At 39.0% G+C, this 20,098-nt stretch overlaps 1 protein-coding gene across 6 annotated transcripts in view; it reads right to left on the bottom strand.

Moving 5' to 3' along the window:
• LOC115648353 (protein dopey-1) overlaps positions 1-19,783 on the bottom strand; it is an 89,273-nt gene extending 69,490 nt beyond the window's left edge. For 5 of the 6 annotated variants that reach the window (XM_030555817.1, XM_030555820.1, XM_030555819.1 and 2 more), the window contains exons 1-8: positions 19,747-19,783; positions 18,685-18,834; positions 16,247-16,438; positions 13,627-13,808; positions 10,782-10,952; positions 7,714-7,903; positions 6,825-6,923; positions 4,441-4,540 (exon numbers count right to left, since the gene is read on the bottom strand). In XM_030555817.1, coding sequence (XP_030411677.1) covers positions 4,441-4,540; positions 6,825-6,923; positions 7,714-7,903; positions 10,782-10,952; positions 13,627-13,808; positions 16,247-16,384 — 880 coding nt within the window. In that variant the 5' untranslated portion in view covers positions 16,385-16,438; positions 18,685-18,834; positions 19,747-19,783. Of the gene's footprint in view, positions 1-3,213; positions 3,266-4,440; positions 4,541-6,824; positions 6,924-7,713; positions 7,904-10,781; positions 10,953-13,626; positions 13,809-16,246; positions 16,439-18,684; positions 18,835-19,746 lie in introns of those variants that run through there. The other variant, XM_030555821.1, reaches the window with a different exon arrangement.
• Positions 19,784-20,098: the final 315 nt, after the last annotated feature.

The following is a 20,098-nucleotide window of genomic DNA, read 5'->3' as shown; positions in this document are numbered from 1 at the left end:
CCCTCAGCCTGGAGACTGACCTTCCCCTGGCCATTCCCCCTTCTTTTGGCTGCCAACCAGCCTTTATAGCCCTTGAATCCTCAGGCCCACAGGTGCAGCCAGTCCTAACAGCCAGGCACCAGACTTCTCCCCAGCCCCAATCTATTTCCCCTGATTGGGGCTGGCTGAGCAGGGGCTAATTAGATGCCTTTCACCAGCACCCTGCTACAAGAAGAAAAAGTAGAAAGGATGTCATTTAGTTTCAACTAAAAATAAATTAGTATTAAGGACATCTATTGAGAGCTAACGCAGACTTAAAAATGTTTAGTAAGATTTTTGTTTCTATTTAGTTTTCATAAAACTGTGCATTATGATAGAAGAATGATGAGAAATAGCTAAAAACAGATATGTAAGTACTATACTATGAAAACTTAGGCCTAAAAGAGCCTCACCACTTAGTTAAAAGAAGAGGGTTTTAATATTTACAGTGGAATCTTCATTAGTAATATAGAGCAACACAACATCAATTAACTCAAAGAAAAAAATGATTAATAAAAACTATACATATCAATTAAATGGAAAACAGAGGTTATATAATTGTACAGAATATAGGCTATGCCTACTCATTGTGTGCTAATTCTGCAACACTTGTACATGCTGAACTATGCAGCCACTCTATTTACTGAAATCACATTGACGTCTGTGGAAATTGCACCCATGGAATAGCTGTGGAATCTGCCATCAATTATTTTAAGAAAATAGTGTGAAGTCACACCATGAGTTAGAGAAAGGCCTCTACAGGGTTAGGCCAAATGTAGCAGCATTAGGCTGATTTAAAAATGAATGCATCCCCACAACCAATCCTGTTCTGTCAACCTAACGGGCTCTTAAAATCGACTTCTGTACTCCTCCCCAGCGGGGGGAGTAGCGCTAAAATAGACCTTGCTGGGTCGAGTTTGGGGTAGTGCGGACGCAAATCGACAGTATTGGCCTCCAGGAGCTATCCTAGAGTACTCCATTGTGACTGCTCTGGACAGCACTTTCAACTCCAATGCACTAGTCAGATACACAGGAAAAGCCCCATGAACTTTTGAATTTCATTTCCTGTTTGATCAGTGTGACGAACTCAACAGCACAGGTGACCATGCAGTCCCCCCAGTATCGTAGAGCGTAGAATGTTTCTACGCTCCCCTTTTCATCTTTGTCCCTGAGGTTATTGCAGACTAGAAGGCAAAAAAAACGCACTCGCAATGACATGTTTTTCAAGCTCATGCAGCTCTCCCACACTGATAGGGCACAGCTTAATGCATGGAGGCATTCAGTGGCAGAGGCCAGGAAAGAATTAAGTGAGCGCATAGAGCAGAGGCAGGATGCGATGCTGAGGCTAATGGGGGAGCAAACGGACATGATGAAGTGTCTGCTGGAGCTCCAGGAAAGCCAACAAGAGCACAGACCCCCGCTGCATCCACTGTATAACCGCCTACCCTCCTCCTCCATGTTCCATAGCCTCCTCACCCAGATGCCCAAGAACGCAGCAGGGAGGGGAGGCTCCGGGCACCAAGCCACTCCACTCCAGAGAATGGCCCAAGCAACAGAAGGCTGTCATTCAAACAGTTTGATTTTTAGTGTGACTACAATAAGCAATGAGGCCTTGTCCTTCCCTCCTCCCCCATCCTACCCGGGCTACCTTATCCGTTCTCTCTCTTTTTTTTTTTAAATCACTATAGAAAGAATGCCTAGCTTCAAAATAATAGTTACTTTATTTCAAAGGGGGGAGGGTGGTTGGCTTACAGGGAATTAAAATCAACAAAGGGGACGGGTTTGCATCAAGGAGAAAGACACCCAACTGTCACACCAAAGCCTGGGCAGTCATGAAACTGGTTTTCAAAGCCTCTCTGATGCGCAGCGTGCCTTGCTGTGCTCTTCTAATCACCCTGGTGTCTAGCTGCTGAAAACTGGGTGCTAGGCGATTTGCCTCAACCTCTCACCCCACTATAAACATCTCCCCTGTACTCTCACAGATATTATGGAGCACACAGCAAACAGCAATAACAACGGGAATGTTATTTGCGCTGACGTCTGACCAACAGCGCCACCAAGCTTTTAAACGTCCGAAGGCACATTCTACCATCATACTGCACTTGCTCAGCCTATAGCTGAACTGCTCTTTACTACTGTCCAGGCTTCATGAACGGATCCCCCGAGCTCGTCACTGGGGAGCAGGAGAGCAGAGTTGCAGGGGAAGTGATTGAGCCATACAATGATGGAGGTTGCTAGGAGCTGGGCAGGGAAGACGTCCCCAGAACCCCCGGCCAAGCTACATGTACAACGAGGACGGTTACCAGTCCTACTGCACCGTCTGCTGCCAGCAGCACCCAGGAGGACCAGTACGGATCCCCCGAGCTGGTCGCTGGGAAGCAGGAGAACAGCGTTGCAGAGGAAGCAGTAGATGACGACGGTTAGCAGTCCTACTGCACCGTCTGCTGCGAAGGCAAGGAGCTGCTGCTGTGTAGCAATGCCAGCTGCTGCAGGTGCTTCTGTTTCGAATGCCTGGAAGTCCGGGTAGGGAAAGGTATGTCAGCCAAGGCAAAAGAGCAAGAGTCTTGTGAATGACACATGTAACAGGTCCAGAAGTGATAAGGGGTGTTACAGCGCCAACCGGACTGGAGCGTACAGCTACAAGACTTCTTTACCAGCGACAAAGGACAGGAATATGATGCATCTAAAATCTAAAAAGGCTCTCACATTTCCCAGAGTCACTACCCTTGATAACAGAATGCCAATGATTGCACTGGCTACTTGGAACACAACAGCCCCCACAGCAGACTTGCCCACAACAGCAGCGGTGACTGTGAGCTGAGTGGGCTCCATGCTTGTCGTGGTATGGCGTCTGCACAGGTAACCCAGGAAAAAAGACGTGAAATGATTGTCTGCCATTGCTTTCACGGAGGGAAAGGCGACTGACGACACGTACCCAAAACCATTTGTGACAATGTTTTTGCCCATCAGACACTGGGAGCTTAACCCAGAATTCCAATGGGTGGCAGAGACCGCAGGAACTGTGGGATTGCTACCCACAGTGCACGGCTCCATAAGTCAATGCTAGCTACGGTGTTGAGGACACACTCTGCCGACTTAATGCGTTTAGTGTGGACATAGGCAACTGACTGTATACAATCGATTTCTAAAAATCGGCTTCTATAAAATTGACCTAATTCTGTAGTGTAGACATACCCAAAGATGCATCAAATGTTGTTCTCAACATTCTCTGTAGAAGTTTCAAGTTCTGTTTTACAGAAAAAAGGAATCGTTACTTAGATTTAACCTTAATTTGTTTGCTTGTTTTTTAAATTTATTAAATGCAATTTCCTTTTACTTGGAAAAATTAGAGAAATGATCTCCATATATAAATGTGTCTCCCTGTCTTTCTTAAAAAGACAAGAAGTAGCTCATAAAAGAGGCTTTGAACTGTGAAATAGATATGAAAATAAAGTGTTTAACAAAAGTTGGAATTTTTGATCCTCCTGCTGAATGAACCCATCTGTCAGAACATGACATGAGTTTAATCAGCAGTATTTTAAAAAACAGTCAGAAGATAAACCAATTTCTATCATGAGTAAATATTAGTTTGATTTTCAAAGATTTTTTAAAGTCATTAGAACTGACATTTTCCACAGTTCTTCATTATTCCTTTTTCTGATCAACTGGCATTATAGCAAGATGAAAACTGTTACACAATGTGACGCTAAGCATCCATAATGTACCACTATTTTCACCAATGGAGACATTTTTAGCTACATGGCAGCTGCCCAAAATAGGCTAAGAAATACTAATTTAGACCACAGTACTGTATACATTTACATACCTAAAGTTAAGCACATATATCAGTGTTTGTGGAATCAAGGAGTTAATATAAAATTTTACTTTTAAATATATTTCAACGTATCATTGTTCCCCTTATTCTCCTTACCCCTTCCTGCTTCAAATGTAAGTTACACTGACTTACGTCTTGTCTTAATTTAGACTGTTAGATCTCTGGGGTAGGGACCGTCTTTTAACATGTACAGCTCCCAGCACGAGTCCCATTCCTGATTAGAGCCTATGGGTCCTACACTATAAGAAAATATATAAATAATTTATATCTAGCAAGAAACATTGTTGTCATGGACTTTTTCACATGGCTGTGCTGACAAAAAGGTAATCATTTTCTTATGTCACTTTTGATAAAATCAAAATCTGCTACACACAACTTTTTCAGGGGTCTTTCTTTGCATAGTCTAATACATTGGTGGCAACTGTGCTAAACTCATAAATATAGCATGACCTTAATCAAGACTGATTTTTATTTATCAAGTCATATACGTAAGATTTCACCATTACCAGTACCTGGTATTATTTTTACCAAGTACATTCCTTTCTCTGCCATTAAACAGTTAATTATCAAATGCAGTACAAACTTACCTAGGAGCCATGCATAAAGCCTTCGGTTGAGAGACATATCTCTGCGTAGTACTACATGAAGGGCTGCTGACAAAATTCTGATCATGTCTGGGCGCGTTGCCTGAAGAAATTAGGTATATTATTGTAGTTTAACCATAGAAAGTGACATCTGTAGCTGGCTAATGGATAAGTATTCATTGGATAAAAATTATTTAATTTTCTGAGACCTCTGAATTCATAGCTGTGAAGTAGCACAAAGTTCTGAGTCTTAGGAAATCAAAAAATGAGATTACTATTTGGAACTGCCACCTATTAAAATGCTGCATGACACTGCAACCATAGTAGAAAATTGCTGCCTCTATTAACAGTCCATCACCGTACTACAATATATTTCACTTTGCTTATCAGGTGGAAGTCACTGAAGCAAACTGATTAAAATGCAATAAAAAATCCCCAGTGGATACAGTCTTAAATAATTTTCTCCTCGATGATTAGTGTTTAATAAGGTTTAATAAGCCCTAGCTTATGTGAATTTTAATAAGCCCTAGCTTATGTGAATTTTAGTGCTCATAGACTCATAGACTTTAAGGTCAGAAGGGACCATCATGATCATCTAGTCTGACCTCCTGCACAATGCAGGCCACAGAATCTTACCCATCCACTTCAATAACGAACCCCTAACCTATGTCTGAATTACTGAAGTCCTCAAAATGTGGTTTGAAGACCTCAAGCTGCAGAGAATCCTCCAGCAAGTGACCCGTGCCCCATGCTGCAGAGGAAGGCGAAAAACCTCCAGGTCCTCTGCCAATCTGCCCCGGAAGAAAATTCCTTCTTGACCCCAAATATGGCAATCAGTTAAACCCTGAGCATGTGGGCAAGACTCACCAGCCAGCACCCAAGAAGGAATTCTCTGTAGTAACTCAGATCCCATCCCATCCCATCTAACATCCCACCACAGACCACTGGGCATACTTACCTGCTGATAATCAAAGATCAATTGCCACATTAATTGCCAAAATTAGGCTCTCTCATCATACCATCCCCTCCATAAACTTATCAAGCTTAGTCTTAAAGTCAGATATGTCTTTTCCTCCCACTACTCCCCTTGGAAAGCTGGTCCAGAACTTCACTCCTCTGATGGTTAGAGACCTTCGTCTAATTTCAAGTCTAAACTTCCTTGTGTCCAGTTTATATCCATTTGTTCTTGTGTCCACATTGGTACTAAGCTTAAATAATTCCTCTCCTTCCCTAATATTTATTCCTCTGATATATTTATAAAGAGCAAGAAAGGTACTACATGGATAGCTCTGACAAATAAAATTTGGGTTCCAATCAAACAAAATGTTTCAGGTCAATTCAAAATCAAGTGTTTTGCTTTTTCAATTTGTTTCAAGTTGATCAAATTGTTTCGGTCAACTCAAAATTATTTTTTTTAATTTTTTTCATTTTGATTTGGCTGTTTTCAAGAGGAGGTTTTTTTACCCTTTTTGGGGATACTTTATTTTAAAAATTGGCCCCATTATAATTTGAAACACCATTTTGAAATGAAAAGTCAAAACAAATAGTTCTCAAATTTTTCTATTTTTTCCAAATTTAGACCCAAATTTGCAAATAGTTTTAGAGCATGAAAAAAATGCATATTTCTAAAAACAAATCTATTCATCTAAAAACTTTTACTCAGCTGCGGTGCCATCTAAACTCTGAAGTGGAAGGACCACCATGAGGAGTGAGGAAATAGTTCTATCTCCAGGCATGCTCAATCAATCACTTATTTCCCTTAAAGAGGTCATCAGGAGCCAACAGGAAGGTATTTTTATTTAAAAACAAAACAAGGCAACTGTCCTTTAGGAAAGAGATTGCGGCCACAAAATCATTTTACAACAGACAGTGGTTAACTGCCAGTAAGTGCTAAATTTCAGTCACTACCAAACTGGGCTGCAGTTGTTCAAGTGATCTAGAAGGCAAAAAGTTCCTAAGGAATTGGTAATGAGAAGAATGTCTGTCTATTCATTTTTAGTTCTCCAATACTGAGGACCTGAAAACTCACAAATGAGTACATAACTTGTTTTCTACTCAATTAGAAATTGTATCAGGGAATTTCTAACAGAGCAGATCCCATCTCTAACATTAAAAAAAGTTTCTATAAATAATAAATGTTTTCTCTTATATTCAGTTTGTATACAGTAAAATGTCAACATATTAAACACCATGAGCCTAAGACAGAGATCATTGTATGCCAACACACAAGTCACTTGAGAGAGGTTCTCTTATAGAGGACTATTTATTCTGATTTTGGAAAAAACCATTAATAAAGATTGACTTAATATCAGAACTTGACTGAAAAACAATCTATACATGAAGGAGTATATGGATATATATTTCTTTATTTTATATTAAAATTTTACCTGACTCATATGGAATGGAAAGCAGAAGAGTATAAGGTCTAATGTGCTCCTTTGTACTAACACACTGGAATCTTGCACTGATGTGCTTACCGCTTCCACCTGAAATAACATTGCCATTAAAAACAGACTTGTAATTAAAGTAGCATAATTTATTATATTTCAAAGAATACATACATACACCCCTTAAAAACACGTATCTGTAACAGTCCTCTTATTAAATATACTGAAGATTTCAGAAATCAAAATAACCTAGTTCAAAATTAGAGATAACGTAAACAACACAGACGCATAAAAAACCGAAATTACGAAAACATGGAAGAAAGATATAATTTGCACAATTTCTACTAACCACAGAAAGCATTTAAGCTTTGCTTAATAAACGCATGGCTTGATTTAGTTTAATCAGCAAAGTAATTCACCTCATATTTTTCAAAAAACAACATGAAATTTTGCTACTTATATTGAAAAGTGTAATGAATCTTCAGTACAATTTAAAAACACTAAGCAATTTTTAAAATCTAATTTATGAAATTTCATCTAACATGCATACTGTATCAGTCTAACTGGTACTAAAAATAAACAAAATGTATATACACCTCTACCTCGATATAACGCTGTCCTCGGGAGCCAAAAAATCTTACCACATTATAGGTGAAACCACATTACATTGAACTTGATTTGATCTGCCAGAGCACGCAGCCCCGCCCCCTCAGGGTGCTGCTTTACCGTGTTATATCCGAATTTGTGTTACATTGGGTGGCGTTATATCAGGGTAGAGGTGTATTTATTTCTGTAAAGATTATTTACAAAGACTGAGAAGACATCAGAAAACCTCTGGAAGCTGTATAGTTATGTAAATAAGCCTTACACTAAAGAAGTAACATATTACCATTAACTCAATGTCACTGCCAATTATATAGAGCTGATCTTCCATTGAAAGCTTCCTGTTTAGATGGGAAAGGACGTATGTGATTCCAGGTAACCGAACCGCAGGACTGGTAAGAAGACTACCCCAAAGGGCACTGTAGAATGCTGATTGGTCAACTGCACCAGCAACCTTCTCCAACAATGTGTTGGTTCTACAGCACAAGTGACAAAAGAGGTCAGTGGAACAGAGGTTGCATTAGCTCATACCTTTGGAAACTAAACATTTTCTGCTTTCCAAACATGAAATCAGGCTGTATGTACACAAGCAGCAATCAATGTAAAGTTCAATATTTAGCAAAATACTGCAGACAGAGATTCTTTGCTGCAGAAAGCAATACACTGTAATATATATTATCCTAGAAGACCTAAAACAATATAGGAAATTTCAGCATTACCCACTGGATATAGGAAAATGTATTAACACTGAAAGAGAGATGTGTCTGGCATTGATTTTAATACAAAATTTAAAAAAGAAAATACAAACCAAGACACATCCTTCACAATTTCTATATGGACAAAAGTCCAATTTCTATATGGAGTACATTCTATGGACGACTACTTTTTCACATAGGCTAGGGCAGTTTGACCCTGTTTAAAAGCTGACCCTAAATTTTTATCACAGAGAAGCTTGTTTCTATAGTAGTGCACTTGAATCTCAGCACAAAATACTTGAATCAGTGCTGACACTGAGGTATTACATCATCGGTATGTCTACACTGTACTTAAAAACCTGTAGCTGGCCCGTGCTAGCTGACTTGGGCTTGAGGGGCTCAGGCTAAGGGGCTGTTTAACTGCAGTACAGACACTGGGGCTCACACTGGAGCCTACGTTCTAGGACCCTGAGAGTGGGAGATTCTTGGGTCTCAGCCTAAAGCGCAAGCCAAAACATCTAAAGTACAATTAAACAGCCCCTTAGCCCGAGCCCCAAGAGCTAGGGTTGCCATCTTTGGCTGGATGTATACCTGGAGGTGCTACCCTGTCTTGAAGTGGTTTCTATTATATACAGGGTTTACAGTTTGGTTCAAGGGCTATCAGCATCCCAACTACAAAAATTGTTCCAGCACCCTTCTGCCAAGAGCCTGAGTCAGCTGGCACGGGCCAGCCATGGATGCCTCACTGCATTGTAGATACACCCTAACATGCCTTGTCATTTGCAAAAATCATGACTACAACACAAAGTTGTTTTAATTTTTTCTCCCAAAACATTCTCTATTCTTCTTATGGCATAATCTACATTTTTGTGCCATTTTTCCCCACTCACTTTTGTAGTTCAACATATATACATGTCAAAGAAGCATACAGAAGCCATTCTGCAGATGACACTAAACTGGGAGGAGTGCTAGGTACACTGCAGGATAGGGACAGGATACAGAGGGACCTAGACAAATTAGAGGATTGGGCCAAAAGTAACCTGATAAGCTTCAACAATGACAAGTGCCCAGTCCTGCACTTAGGACGGAAGAATCCCACTCACTGTTACAGACTACTGAATGGCTAGGCAGCAGTTCTGCAGAAAAGGACCTAGGGGTTACAGTGGATGAGAAGCTGGATATGAGTCGACAGTGTGCCCTTGTTCCCAAGAAGGCTAATGGCATTGCGGGCTGTATAAGTAGGGGCATTGCCAGCAGATCAAGGGACGTGATCATTCCCCTCTATTCGACATTGGTGAAGCCTCATCTGAAGTACTATATCCAGTTTTAGGTCACACACTACAAGGAGGACATGGAGAAATTGGAAAGAGTCCAGCAGAAGGCAACAAACATGATTAAGGGGCTGGAGCACATGACTTATGAGAAGAGGCTGACGGAACTGGGATTATTTAGGTTGCAGAAGAGAAGAATGAGGGGGGAATTGATAGCTGCTTTCAACTACCTGAAAGGGGGTTCCAAAGAGGATGGATTTAGACTGTTCTCAGTGGTATCAGATGACAGAACAAGGAGTAATGGTCTCAAGTTGCAGTGGGGGAGGTTTAGGTTGGATATTAGGAAAATCTATTTCACTAGGAGGGTGGTGAAGCACTGGAATGGGTTATCTAAGGAGGTGGTGGAATCTCCTTAGAGGTTTTTAAGGTAAGGCTTGACAAAGCCCTGGCTGGGATGATTTAGATGGGAACTGGTCCTGCTTTGAGCAGGGGGTTGACTAGATGGCCCCTGAGGTCCCTTCCAACCCTGATAGTCTATGATTCTATGATTGCTCTTACTGAACTTAAACTGTGAAAGTTAAGAGTTTTACAGTGTTGGGACTTCAAATATAAGAATATGTACACTCCATACTGATAGCTCCCTACTTGGAGAGTCTGTAATACTTGCTTTGGAGTTTAGCTTGAAAAAACTAGAGAACTTTCTCCAAAGACTATGTGCACTCTCATCCTCCATACGGACAAGATCCTATCATTAGTTGCACGTAGGCTACAGTGCTTGTCAACAATATCACGGCATTCTTCCCCTCCTGTTTGTGGCTTGGACTCCCCAGACAGAAAGAGCTGCTGCTCCCCGGCGACTGCTGCAAACTTGTATTCACATATATACGTTGCACTCAGAAAGGTCAATACTATTATAGGAATTTTAGTGTGTAAACTGAAGAGAAGGTCCTATTGCTCTTGTCTGCTACACCTTGCACTTAATTTAGATTTATATTTTGGACCAAAATTAAGTGTTACATCTATTTGTTTTCAAAGTTTGTAAAGATGGTAAAACAATCATGGGGGGACCCACTAAAATGGAAGAAATACATTTTTCTAGTGCATTACATATCTCTAAAACTGTAAAATGAGTTCAATTTGGGGCCTACCTGACTTGATTTCCTTTTAATATATACCATTAATTAGTAGTTTCTCTTTCTTCTAACATAATATTTGGAATCTTTTAAAAAGATATTAACTTAATGTTCATCTCTGATGACATCATTTTCTGGATAAAACCTGTTACTTAGATATCTTTTTTTTTTAACATATCAGCAAAACTCAACAATTCATGAAATTAAAAACCAATATTTTAGTAGTATAAATATATTAGTATATCATATTCTTACCTCTCATAATACTCTGATCCCTCCTCTAAACCAGGCAGAATCCCAGTTAGTAATCCTTGCAGACCAGGTTTTAATGTTTTTCCCAAAGGAAGGTAATAAATCTCATAAAGGCTGAGTAATGCCGGTTTGACAGACATAGCAGCATTGGCAAGAAGAGGAAATAACCCTGAACTGTAAATAATAAAATACAATAATACTGTTTCAGGAAGCTATTTATGTGACACACCTAAATTAGGTCACACAAAACAGTTATAGCAGTGCCCAGCATCGTCACAAGAATATATTTTTATCTTAGTGTTTTGTATTGGCACAGCGACACTATGGTGATGAGCATGTCCCAGGTTAATAGACTGGTACAAGGCCCCTAGTTGACTTTATGCAGTCTTATCAATCTCATTTCAAGAAAAGGAGATAGAGAATTGCATGTGACTTGTAACAAGTATATAACTAGATGAAACTGAACTACTTTAGTAAGACTGGGCGGGGAAGGAGGGGGAATCTATCATTTTAACTGATCCACCTCTGGAAAATTAAATCTTAAATGCAGGATAGTAGAAAAAGAATTATAACTGAAAAAAAAAAACCCACAAGAAAAGAATCTTCAAGTCTATAAAGAAAACAGAGAAACGAATACATGGCATAATGGGAACTAATGTTTTTAATTTGAAGAAGTTAAAAAGTACAGAAAATTATTTCCCTATAATAAAAACTATGATCTTGTACTTTACAAAAACAAGACGCAGGACAAACAAAATAAATATACAAATATCACATAAAATAATTTTAAAAAACAAACAACACAGTATCCATCGATTGCAGATATTCAGCCCACAAGTGAGTCCTCAAACTAGCAGTAACCCCATTGCTCATGTGTGAATGTTAAAAAGGGTTAAAGGAAAGTTTAATTTTATAAGCATACATTGAATGAATGTAAATGAACAGTGGGTTACTCCTATTATGAGGGTTTTTCCACATTGTGAGGGTGATAAACTAATACCCCTTCTCCATACCCCCATTCCAAAACAATAAAATCTATCTAAACAGAGCCAAACACAAGGCAGACTGCTAAAGCTATGGTTCATTCCTGGATTATGATTGCTGAACAAATGATCAAAAACTAGGATTGCATATAAAAAAATAATCTCTTCACTGGGTTGATCCCTTTACGTTATAAGTCAGCACAGGCTGTTCTTTTATCTGATCTTTCTATAACTCACTGTCTATGTGATTTTCTACATTTGTGATGTGCAATTGCTGCTTCTATAGCTATTTCAGGAAAACAGAAGTCAGTTTTAAATCTGATGAACAAAACAGAGGTTTTCTAATTAACAAAAATACATCTTCACTGTCTGCACCAAATCTCATAAACTACTACAAACGTGTAAAAAACAGAAGAATTCTGAACACAATTTTATTTTTCAGAATCATTGAGGGCCTAATTCAAAACCCTAGATCAGACCCTGAATGAATAAATAATCAGTATATATGTTAGGAAAAATTATGTTTGAAGTCACACTGATGTAAGAGGCCCAGAGAACACCTAACAATCCCTGATGAAAAGAAAACTTTGTCAAAGCTGTGTTATTCATACATGATAGAAATGAAAATATTTTAAAAATATGAAGTTGCCTGAAGAAATTTATTTTTTCTTTCCATATATATCTATATTTATAGATATATATGGGAAAGTGCCATGTCAATCTCAACAACCAAAGAGTATCTTCTTGTGTTTCTCAAATACCCTCTTGTCTTGGTCCCCAGCAAATACTTCTTGTAGTAAGATGAGGCCCTGAAACATAAACTCTTGTGTCAGAGGCCCAGTCTGAGGCCTGAAGCCTGAACCAAAGTACTTCCAGGCACTGCTAAGCAAAAGCGGGGCTGTAAGCCAGAGGCAGGCCCCACTTACAGAAGTTGGAGAGAAGAGGGTTGCTAGAATCAGGTATATCCACACATAAATGCTAATAAGAGGAACTTGTGCCAAAATGGCATCAGAATACTCCACACAGATAACGAGGAACAGGCAGGTGCATCTTAAAGACAGGGTCAAAAGGACAACATGATGAATACATTTGTTTGAACCAACATGTAACAGGAGAAGCAGCATCCTAATGAATAAAGGGACTGCACCTTAATATGTCAGGAGGGATGAGTAATTTGTTCTGCACCCATATAAGAATAGGTCTGGAAGTGCACATTGTCACCCAGCTTAGTGGGTAGTGGAGTGTCCTGTCACTGACTGAGCTATGTCCATTGCCAGGGGGCACATATTCGTACTATGTCCTGTAGAGTCTATCGGAAACTATTACTGTGCTTTGTTTGACAATAAACCTGGCCAGGTGCCTTTGTACCTTACTAGAGTCTGTGGTCTTCGGGGGTTTTCTTGGGGTCTGCGGTGTCAGCTATTTACGCAAGGCTGGGGCAGCACATAGAGGGAACACGCATGCAGCCGACTGTTATCATCATCAAACAAGGGCAGAGCACCACACCAGTAGCTACTGACAACACTTCTCTCTAAAAGCTACTGCTTGTCCTTCAAGTACTTGATCCTTAGATGGCATATGCCACCTTTAAAGGAGATGCTCAGCACCTTGGAGCCTGTCTTCCTACACCAAGCATCAGCAGAGATGTTTTTGGTTAAATTACAGGATATTGTATTTATCGTCAGCCTGTAACTTGTCATATTGCAAGATGCTGCAGCTAAGTGGCTCACTTTGCTCCAGTATATATTGTCCATCTGCATAGAATCTTTAAAAACATGTTTAAAATATGAAACTGAAAAAGTCTTCTAAACTACATTAGATGAACTAAAAATCTCAAAGTTAATGACATTTTTAACTATTTTTACCTGTACAGGAAAAGATCTTTAGCCAGACGCTTGGGTCCAATGATTTTGAAGATAATCTCATATGTTTCAAGTGCCTTCCGATGAACCCCACCTGGCAAGGCTGGATGAAGGCATTGCGCTAGACGCTTGCCTATTGTCAACTTTTTAGGTACTACTTGGTACTTTGCATTGTTTTGTAAAACCTGCCAAGAAAAATTTAAATCAATTAAAAATATCCCACTTGGGAGACATAATATTTTTCCACGACCCAAACAAAACTGTCCCACATTTCAATTTTAATAAATTGTTCTACTGTCTTCTACCCTGAGGCCTACTCTGTGCCTGTCATAAGTGAAATTGAGTAAACAGGTGCAATTTCACTTACATCAGGGCCCAAATTAAAGTTTGTCTATTCTATTTTATTCAGGTTTTTATGGCACATGTATCACTGTGGTATTTCAGGACAGAAATTAAAACTCTCCAGCTGCCTATGCAGGTTGCCAGCAGAAAGTCACCAGAAAAAGGCTCTTTGTGATCCCTTTTAAAATTATTCCAGGCAAAAATCATGAGCTGCTGTTTAAGAAGCATAGATTGATGCAGAGTGCAAAACAAAAAACTGTAGAACTGACATAACTGAATTCACAGTTACCTTTGATATTGGAATACAGAATTGCATTTTAATTTTTGGATGTTTTTGTTAATAATACATCGTTATTTAGTGTAAGAATGTACTGAGAATACCATAACCAACATTAAAAAATAAAGCTAAAGCTTTTTTATACAAATTGACTATTCTGTAATCCTCATCAACCATAGCAGTGCTCTCAAATTTTGAATATTCTACAGCACATAGTGAGCAAAATAGAAGTGCTTCAGACCAGTTAGTTTGAGGCTCCAATCCTTTACGGAGTTCCACTGACTTGTGACCACACATGGAACCCAACAGTGTTCAATGAGGCTCCATGGGAGCACATGGGGCTGTCCAATGGAGCTTCTTGCAGGATCAGGGCCTATGTTTGTGCAGTGCCACATAAGTACACTGAGGTATTACATATTTTTATCTTGCTGACTAATTGACAGAGCAATAACAATGTTCAGAGTCCAATCCTGTATCCTGGCCTCATCCAAAACTCTCACTGGTAGTTTTGGGGCATGAGAAATATAGGGTTGGTCCAATAATGTAAATTAAATTATTAATGTTGCTAAAAAGTTTAGAAGTGATGAGATTAAATATAAACAAAGCTACACCAGTTTAAAAGAGAAAGGGAGTGAAGAATTTTCAGTGTGCTCCTGTGAAAAACGTGGTGCTCTCGCTCTCTCATTTATCTTAGTAATAGTTTCTACTGAAAAAATCACTAGAAACATGGATAAAAATTTTGTAACCAGTTTTCTGGTCCCAGACTACCCACAGAGTAAGCAGCAAACATTACATCTTTTGCCTGTAAGCTTTATATATATAAATCAGTTGCAAATTATGAAATATTTCATATTCCATACTAAATTATTTCAAGGGATTTAACTTGTATGTATTTCCTAATGAAAATTAACTACTAATTGGACTGAACCTTGCTTCCCATTATAAACCCAATTTCTAGCTGCACTATCCTACCCCTTGCCTTGGAATTTCATATACTTGATATTAGCCCATGGTAAAACTTGTGATTTTGTAGTTCAAATTTGGAGCAAATTAGAAAAGACTTTTGGAAATATTATGATTCAGAAACTGAACTGGTTTTTGGTTTTTGGTTTTTTAAATATTTTCCTAATATTTTTTGGTTCATGAGAGCACCAAAAATGCTTGTACAAGAGACTTCAAATTTGTTTTAATCTGTTGGTTTTGGCAAGGATTGTGTCTTTAGCTGTTTTATTTGGAGATGAATTGTTACACAATTAGTTTAATAAACACACACTTTGTAAATTCCTTCCAGACTTGATCAGTACAGCCAAGATGGAAGGAGACAAGTATGTGTTGAAGAGTAACAGGCAGAGAACCAAATGGGGCTACTGTGCGGGGTGATTGACCATCTTGTCAGGTTGGAAGCATGAGAGAGGTCAGCATAAAGGCAAGGATATCAAAGAGGACAGAAAGAGCCCTTCCTAGTGTACTATAGCTTTCTCTTTATAATTAGAGGAAATATAATAAGATATACCTATCTCCTAGAACTAGAAAGGACCTTGAAAGGTCATCGAGTCCAGCTCCCTTCCTTCACTAGCAGGACCAAGTACTGATTTTTGCCCTAGATTCCTAAGTGCCCGCTCCCCGCCCTGGATTGAACTCACAACCCTGGGCCCAGCAGGCCAATGCTCAAACCACTGAGGTATCCCTCCCTCTTGTGGAGGTGGTGGGGGAACTATAGGGATGATCTCAGGAATGAAGAAAGAAGAAACAGGATTCTGAAAAAAAATCAAGAAAAAGTGGTGTTCATCATCAAAAAGCTTGTTAGCTCCAAAATTTCTGTTCATTAAGCAATTTAACTTATGTGGAGGTTAACCTGCTAAGCTATTTTTCCAACAGTTAAATAATATTTTAGATTTAAGACTGTTAAAACCTTATCTTTTTATGTTATAGTCAGGAATCAATCCTCAAAGCTTTGTTCTCCCATACATTTGCTGCCTCTTCTGAAGTGTGCTACTGTCATACCTTGTTTAGCTTTCCAAGCGCTGATATCAAATCTGCCCATTCACTGGAGTATTCAAAGTTCTTCAGTGCTTTGTCAACTGCTGCTACATAGTTTCTATATTTGGAGTCACTCAGTAGCTCCACCTCCTCCGTGTTCATCCTCCCACAGAGTCCCCACTAGATACCAGCTTGAAATTCATGTAAAATCATTAGCTGTAAAAAAGTGAACATTTTTTTCAAAAGTTTCATAATATTAAAATAATTGTAGATACAAAATTTCATGCAAAGAGCTTGTGATCATCATAGATGGAGATCTCGTCCCTGTACAAAGTTTTACAGATATGTAAGAATAAAGTTAGGCTTACTAATTAGGACAATCTGTGTATTGTGTACAAAATATTATTTTGCACAGATATTAAATGTGTTTCCTGAAAGGAGTTTGTGTTCACTCTGTCATCTTGAATAATCCAGTCATGTTAATTATTCAAAGATTTTCATACAAAAAAAATTCCTCAGGTTTATAATTCTAAATGAAGGAACAAGTTTGAAAGCTTCCTACTCATGACAGCCAGCAGTTAAAAAAATGCTACACACCGTAATTTCAAACCAATGAATGCACAACTGTACATTATGTAATAAAATAATATTTCTGAATTTTGTTTTTTCTTTCTGAGCCATCATTGGAACAATTTGTCATCATGCTTTCCATGAAGTAACCAATCTTTCTGAATCACCCCTGTGCAAAGAAAAAAAAAAGAAGGACATATGTATGCAACACAGTTGCATAGTTCTCAGAACTAGCATTGGGCATTAACATTTACTTACTGCACATTTGGTGTTCCAATTTAATGACATATTTTGTCACGATCTGCAGCCATATACCATACCATACTATACTTTTAAAAGGGATTACTATATAGTGTTTTGTATAAAGTAAGTCTACGAACACAGGTACAACTTTAATAGTATTTTGTAATCAGAGGTTTTAGCAGTATGTTGCAGTGGTCTACACTGAACTCAGTGGGATTCTCTGATTACAACAATGTGGTGACACACCATCACAGGACTTCTCTTGTGTATCCATATTTTAGTTTTACTTAAATCATCTTCTTTTTTTTTTTTTTCCTCCTCCACTGCTCCTTTGGTACCATCCACAAACCCTGTGGGAATTACAACTTATATTTGTGTACTTCTACTGGCTTTTGTCATAGTCTTTTCTGTTTGACTGCTCACAAAACACACACAAAGCCTTAAGGTTTCTAAATTCCTGCAAATAGATAAATGTAATTACATAATAGACTTCACATCCAACAAATGCAGTTTTCGGTCTTGGGTAAGAGCAAAGAATGGGAAGGACAATGAGTTGGCTGACGTGTAACTCCACGTTCAATTTCAGGATGAAGTCCAGCAGACAGCAAAAAAACACCTAAATCAAGTGAAAAACTGAAGATGAGGAGTAAAAATAAGAGAATTCCATTCACCACCTGGCCTAGCAGATGTGATTGCAACTAAAAAAGCCACTTTGAAAGACAGCTCCTATTAAGCTTCTATTGTGAAGTAATAGAGGGAGTTACTGGGCAGTGTATTACAGTAAAGTAAAGGCCTCTGAAATAACTGAAAGCAGAAAAGTCAATGTAGAGGTGGAAAGCAATATCCCAAGATCTAAAGATGAAGAAGACAACAAAGGTGTAGATCCTTGGAAATTGTTACAGGGAAGTCAAAAACATTCTGAAGGACTCAGAAAAGGAATGCTTCTTGAATTATACTATCTAATAAATGTCTTTTTATTGTCCAAGATGTGTAACATAAAATGTGGAAAATTTTCTGCCATTCACTAGGCACTTAGCAATCTCAGTAAGAAACCCTATTCTATGGAACTCTATTCCATAAACTTCAATACAGTTACCTGAGGTGCTGTAGGTAACTGAAGAAAACAAAGCCATAGGGCAGATAATCTCACAGTTTGGGATACATATAGGGAGATTAATCACTATGCTCATCAAGCCAGAAAAACATGAGTGGTGAGCCCACTCAAAAGCAAGCAATATCGTCACCTCTGTCTCAGCCTACTTTTCTCAGCTCTTTCAGTAACTGGGGGAAAAAGGAGAAAGTTGTACCTTCAAGTTTCCATTATAATACTCAGTGAAGACACACCTAAACAGGGCATTGGGTTTCAACAGCTGAACCAAGTGAACTTAGCAGATACAGTCAAGATGAGCCATTCAATTTTGCCAAGGCGTTTGAGATCACCAAATTTGAGCTCAGCTAGTCTTCTCAGGATTTCTTCTTTCACTGTAGTTAGGAGATAGCTTGTCACTCAAATACCCAGGAGAAAGGCAAGATTGGTGACAATGAGAAATCCTTCAGGCACTGCCCCATTCCCCCAAGAACCCTGGAAGACTCCAGTATTGACTTCTGATATTAGGCCAATGGGACCATAAAAATAAACAAACAAATACCTAGATGAATAACTCCTTGTTCTGTCTTCAACACACTCCCTCCACCTGTCTTTTCTTCCCCAGGATCACGGGAATACTTGGTTATTCATTTCCTTGTCCTCCTTTTGTGAGTCTCTTCCCCACCCCCTTTTTTTCTTTTCTTTCTTATCCCTATAAAATAAAACAGGAATGAGAAATAACGGAAGAAGGAAGGAAAGAAAGAAAACAGACATATGCTTCTAGATACAAGGAGGCAAACAAACTGGAAGGAAGGGACATGGGACAGATGGGGTCTATATATAAAGGCTGGATTCACAAATCTTTTGCATTCTTGCTGCCTGGTGGATGGAACAATAATGACGATTGTCCTTTATTTTCTCTGTGTCAGGACAGAAGAGGAAAGTATGATACAAATGTTTAATGAAGCATATATGCTCAATGAGTGTGCCAATTTATGCATTCTGGGATTTCCCACTGAAGTTAAGGGCTTGAATTCTATTACTTTTATTAAATTTTGTTTAACAATCTTTGCTTTGAAATAAATGCAAAAAAAGATCCATTTTACGCAGAGAACAAAGTCCCAGGGATACAATGACTGTCAATCTTTGATCTCCAAGAATGAAATAAAATATTAACAACAGTAAAAGAGAAGAAAGAATAAACATACAAAAGCAGCAGGATTCTTAAGAGGAAAGAACTGACATAGTGAATAAATGCTTCTTAGGTTAAAAATATTTCAGCATCTCTTCTTTATCCAGCTACACATTATGTACGAAAAAGCCACTTATATTCTGGTGAGGAGAGAGACTTCCCTTCCAGGCTCCCACCCACCAACTCACAAATGTTTGTGTGAAAGAGTAAGAGCCCAGAATATGGACTCTTATTTAGAAACAGAGGATCAGGACTATTATATGTTACTTAAAGAACAATGTGTCTGTCTTCCTGGAGACCTTAATCCTGACTGAGGGTATGTCTACACTACGGGATTATTTTGATTTTACATAAACTGGTTTTGTAAAACAGATTGTATAAAGTCAAGTGCACGCGGCCACACTAAACACATTAATTCGGCGGTGTGCGTACATGTACCGAGGCTAGCGTCGATTTCCGGAGCGTTGCACTGTGGGTAGCTATTCCGTAGCTATTCCATAGTTCCCGCAGTCTCCTCCGCCCCTTGGAATTCTAGGTTGAGATCCCAGTGCCTGATGGGGCAAAAAACATTGTCACGGGTGGTTCTGGGTACAGCCTCACCCCTCCCTCCGTGAAAGCAGCAGACAACCGTTTCGCGCCTTTTTTCCTGGGTGAACTGTGCAAACGCCATAGCACAGCAAGCATGGACCCTGCTCAGATCAAGATCTCAGTCGTGGACGTTGTAAATGCCTTGTGCATTCTTGTGCAGTCTATGCTGAACCAGGACCTACAAAGCCGGGGGGGA

Source organism: Gopherus evgoodei, chromosome 3, assembly GCF_007399415.2.
Source record: "Gopherus evgoodei ecotype Sinaloan lineage chromosome 3, rGopEvg1_v1.p, whole genome shotgun sequence".
NCBI lineage: Eukaryota > Metazoa > Chordata > Testudines > Testudinidae > Gopherus > Gopherus evgoodei.
The sequence above is the reverse complement of the archived record's forward strand: the minus strand, read 5'-3'. Positions and strand labels throughout refer to the sequence as shown.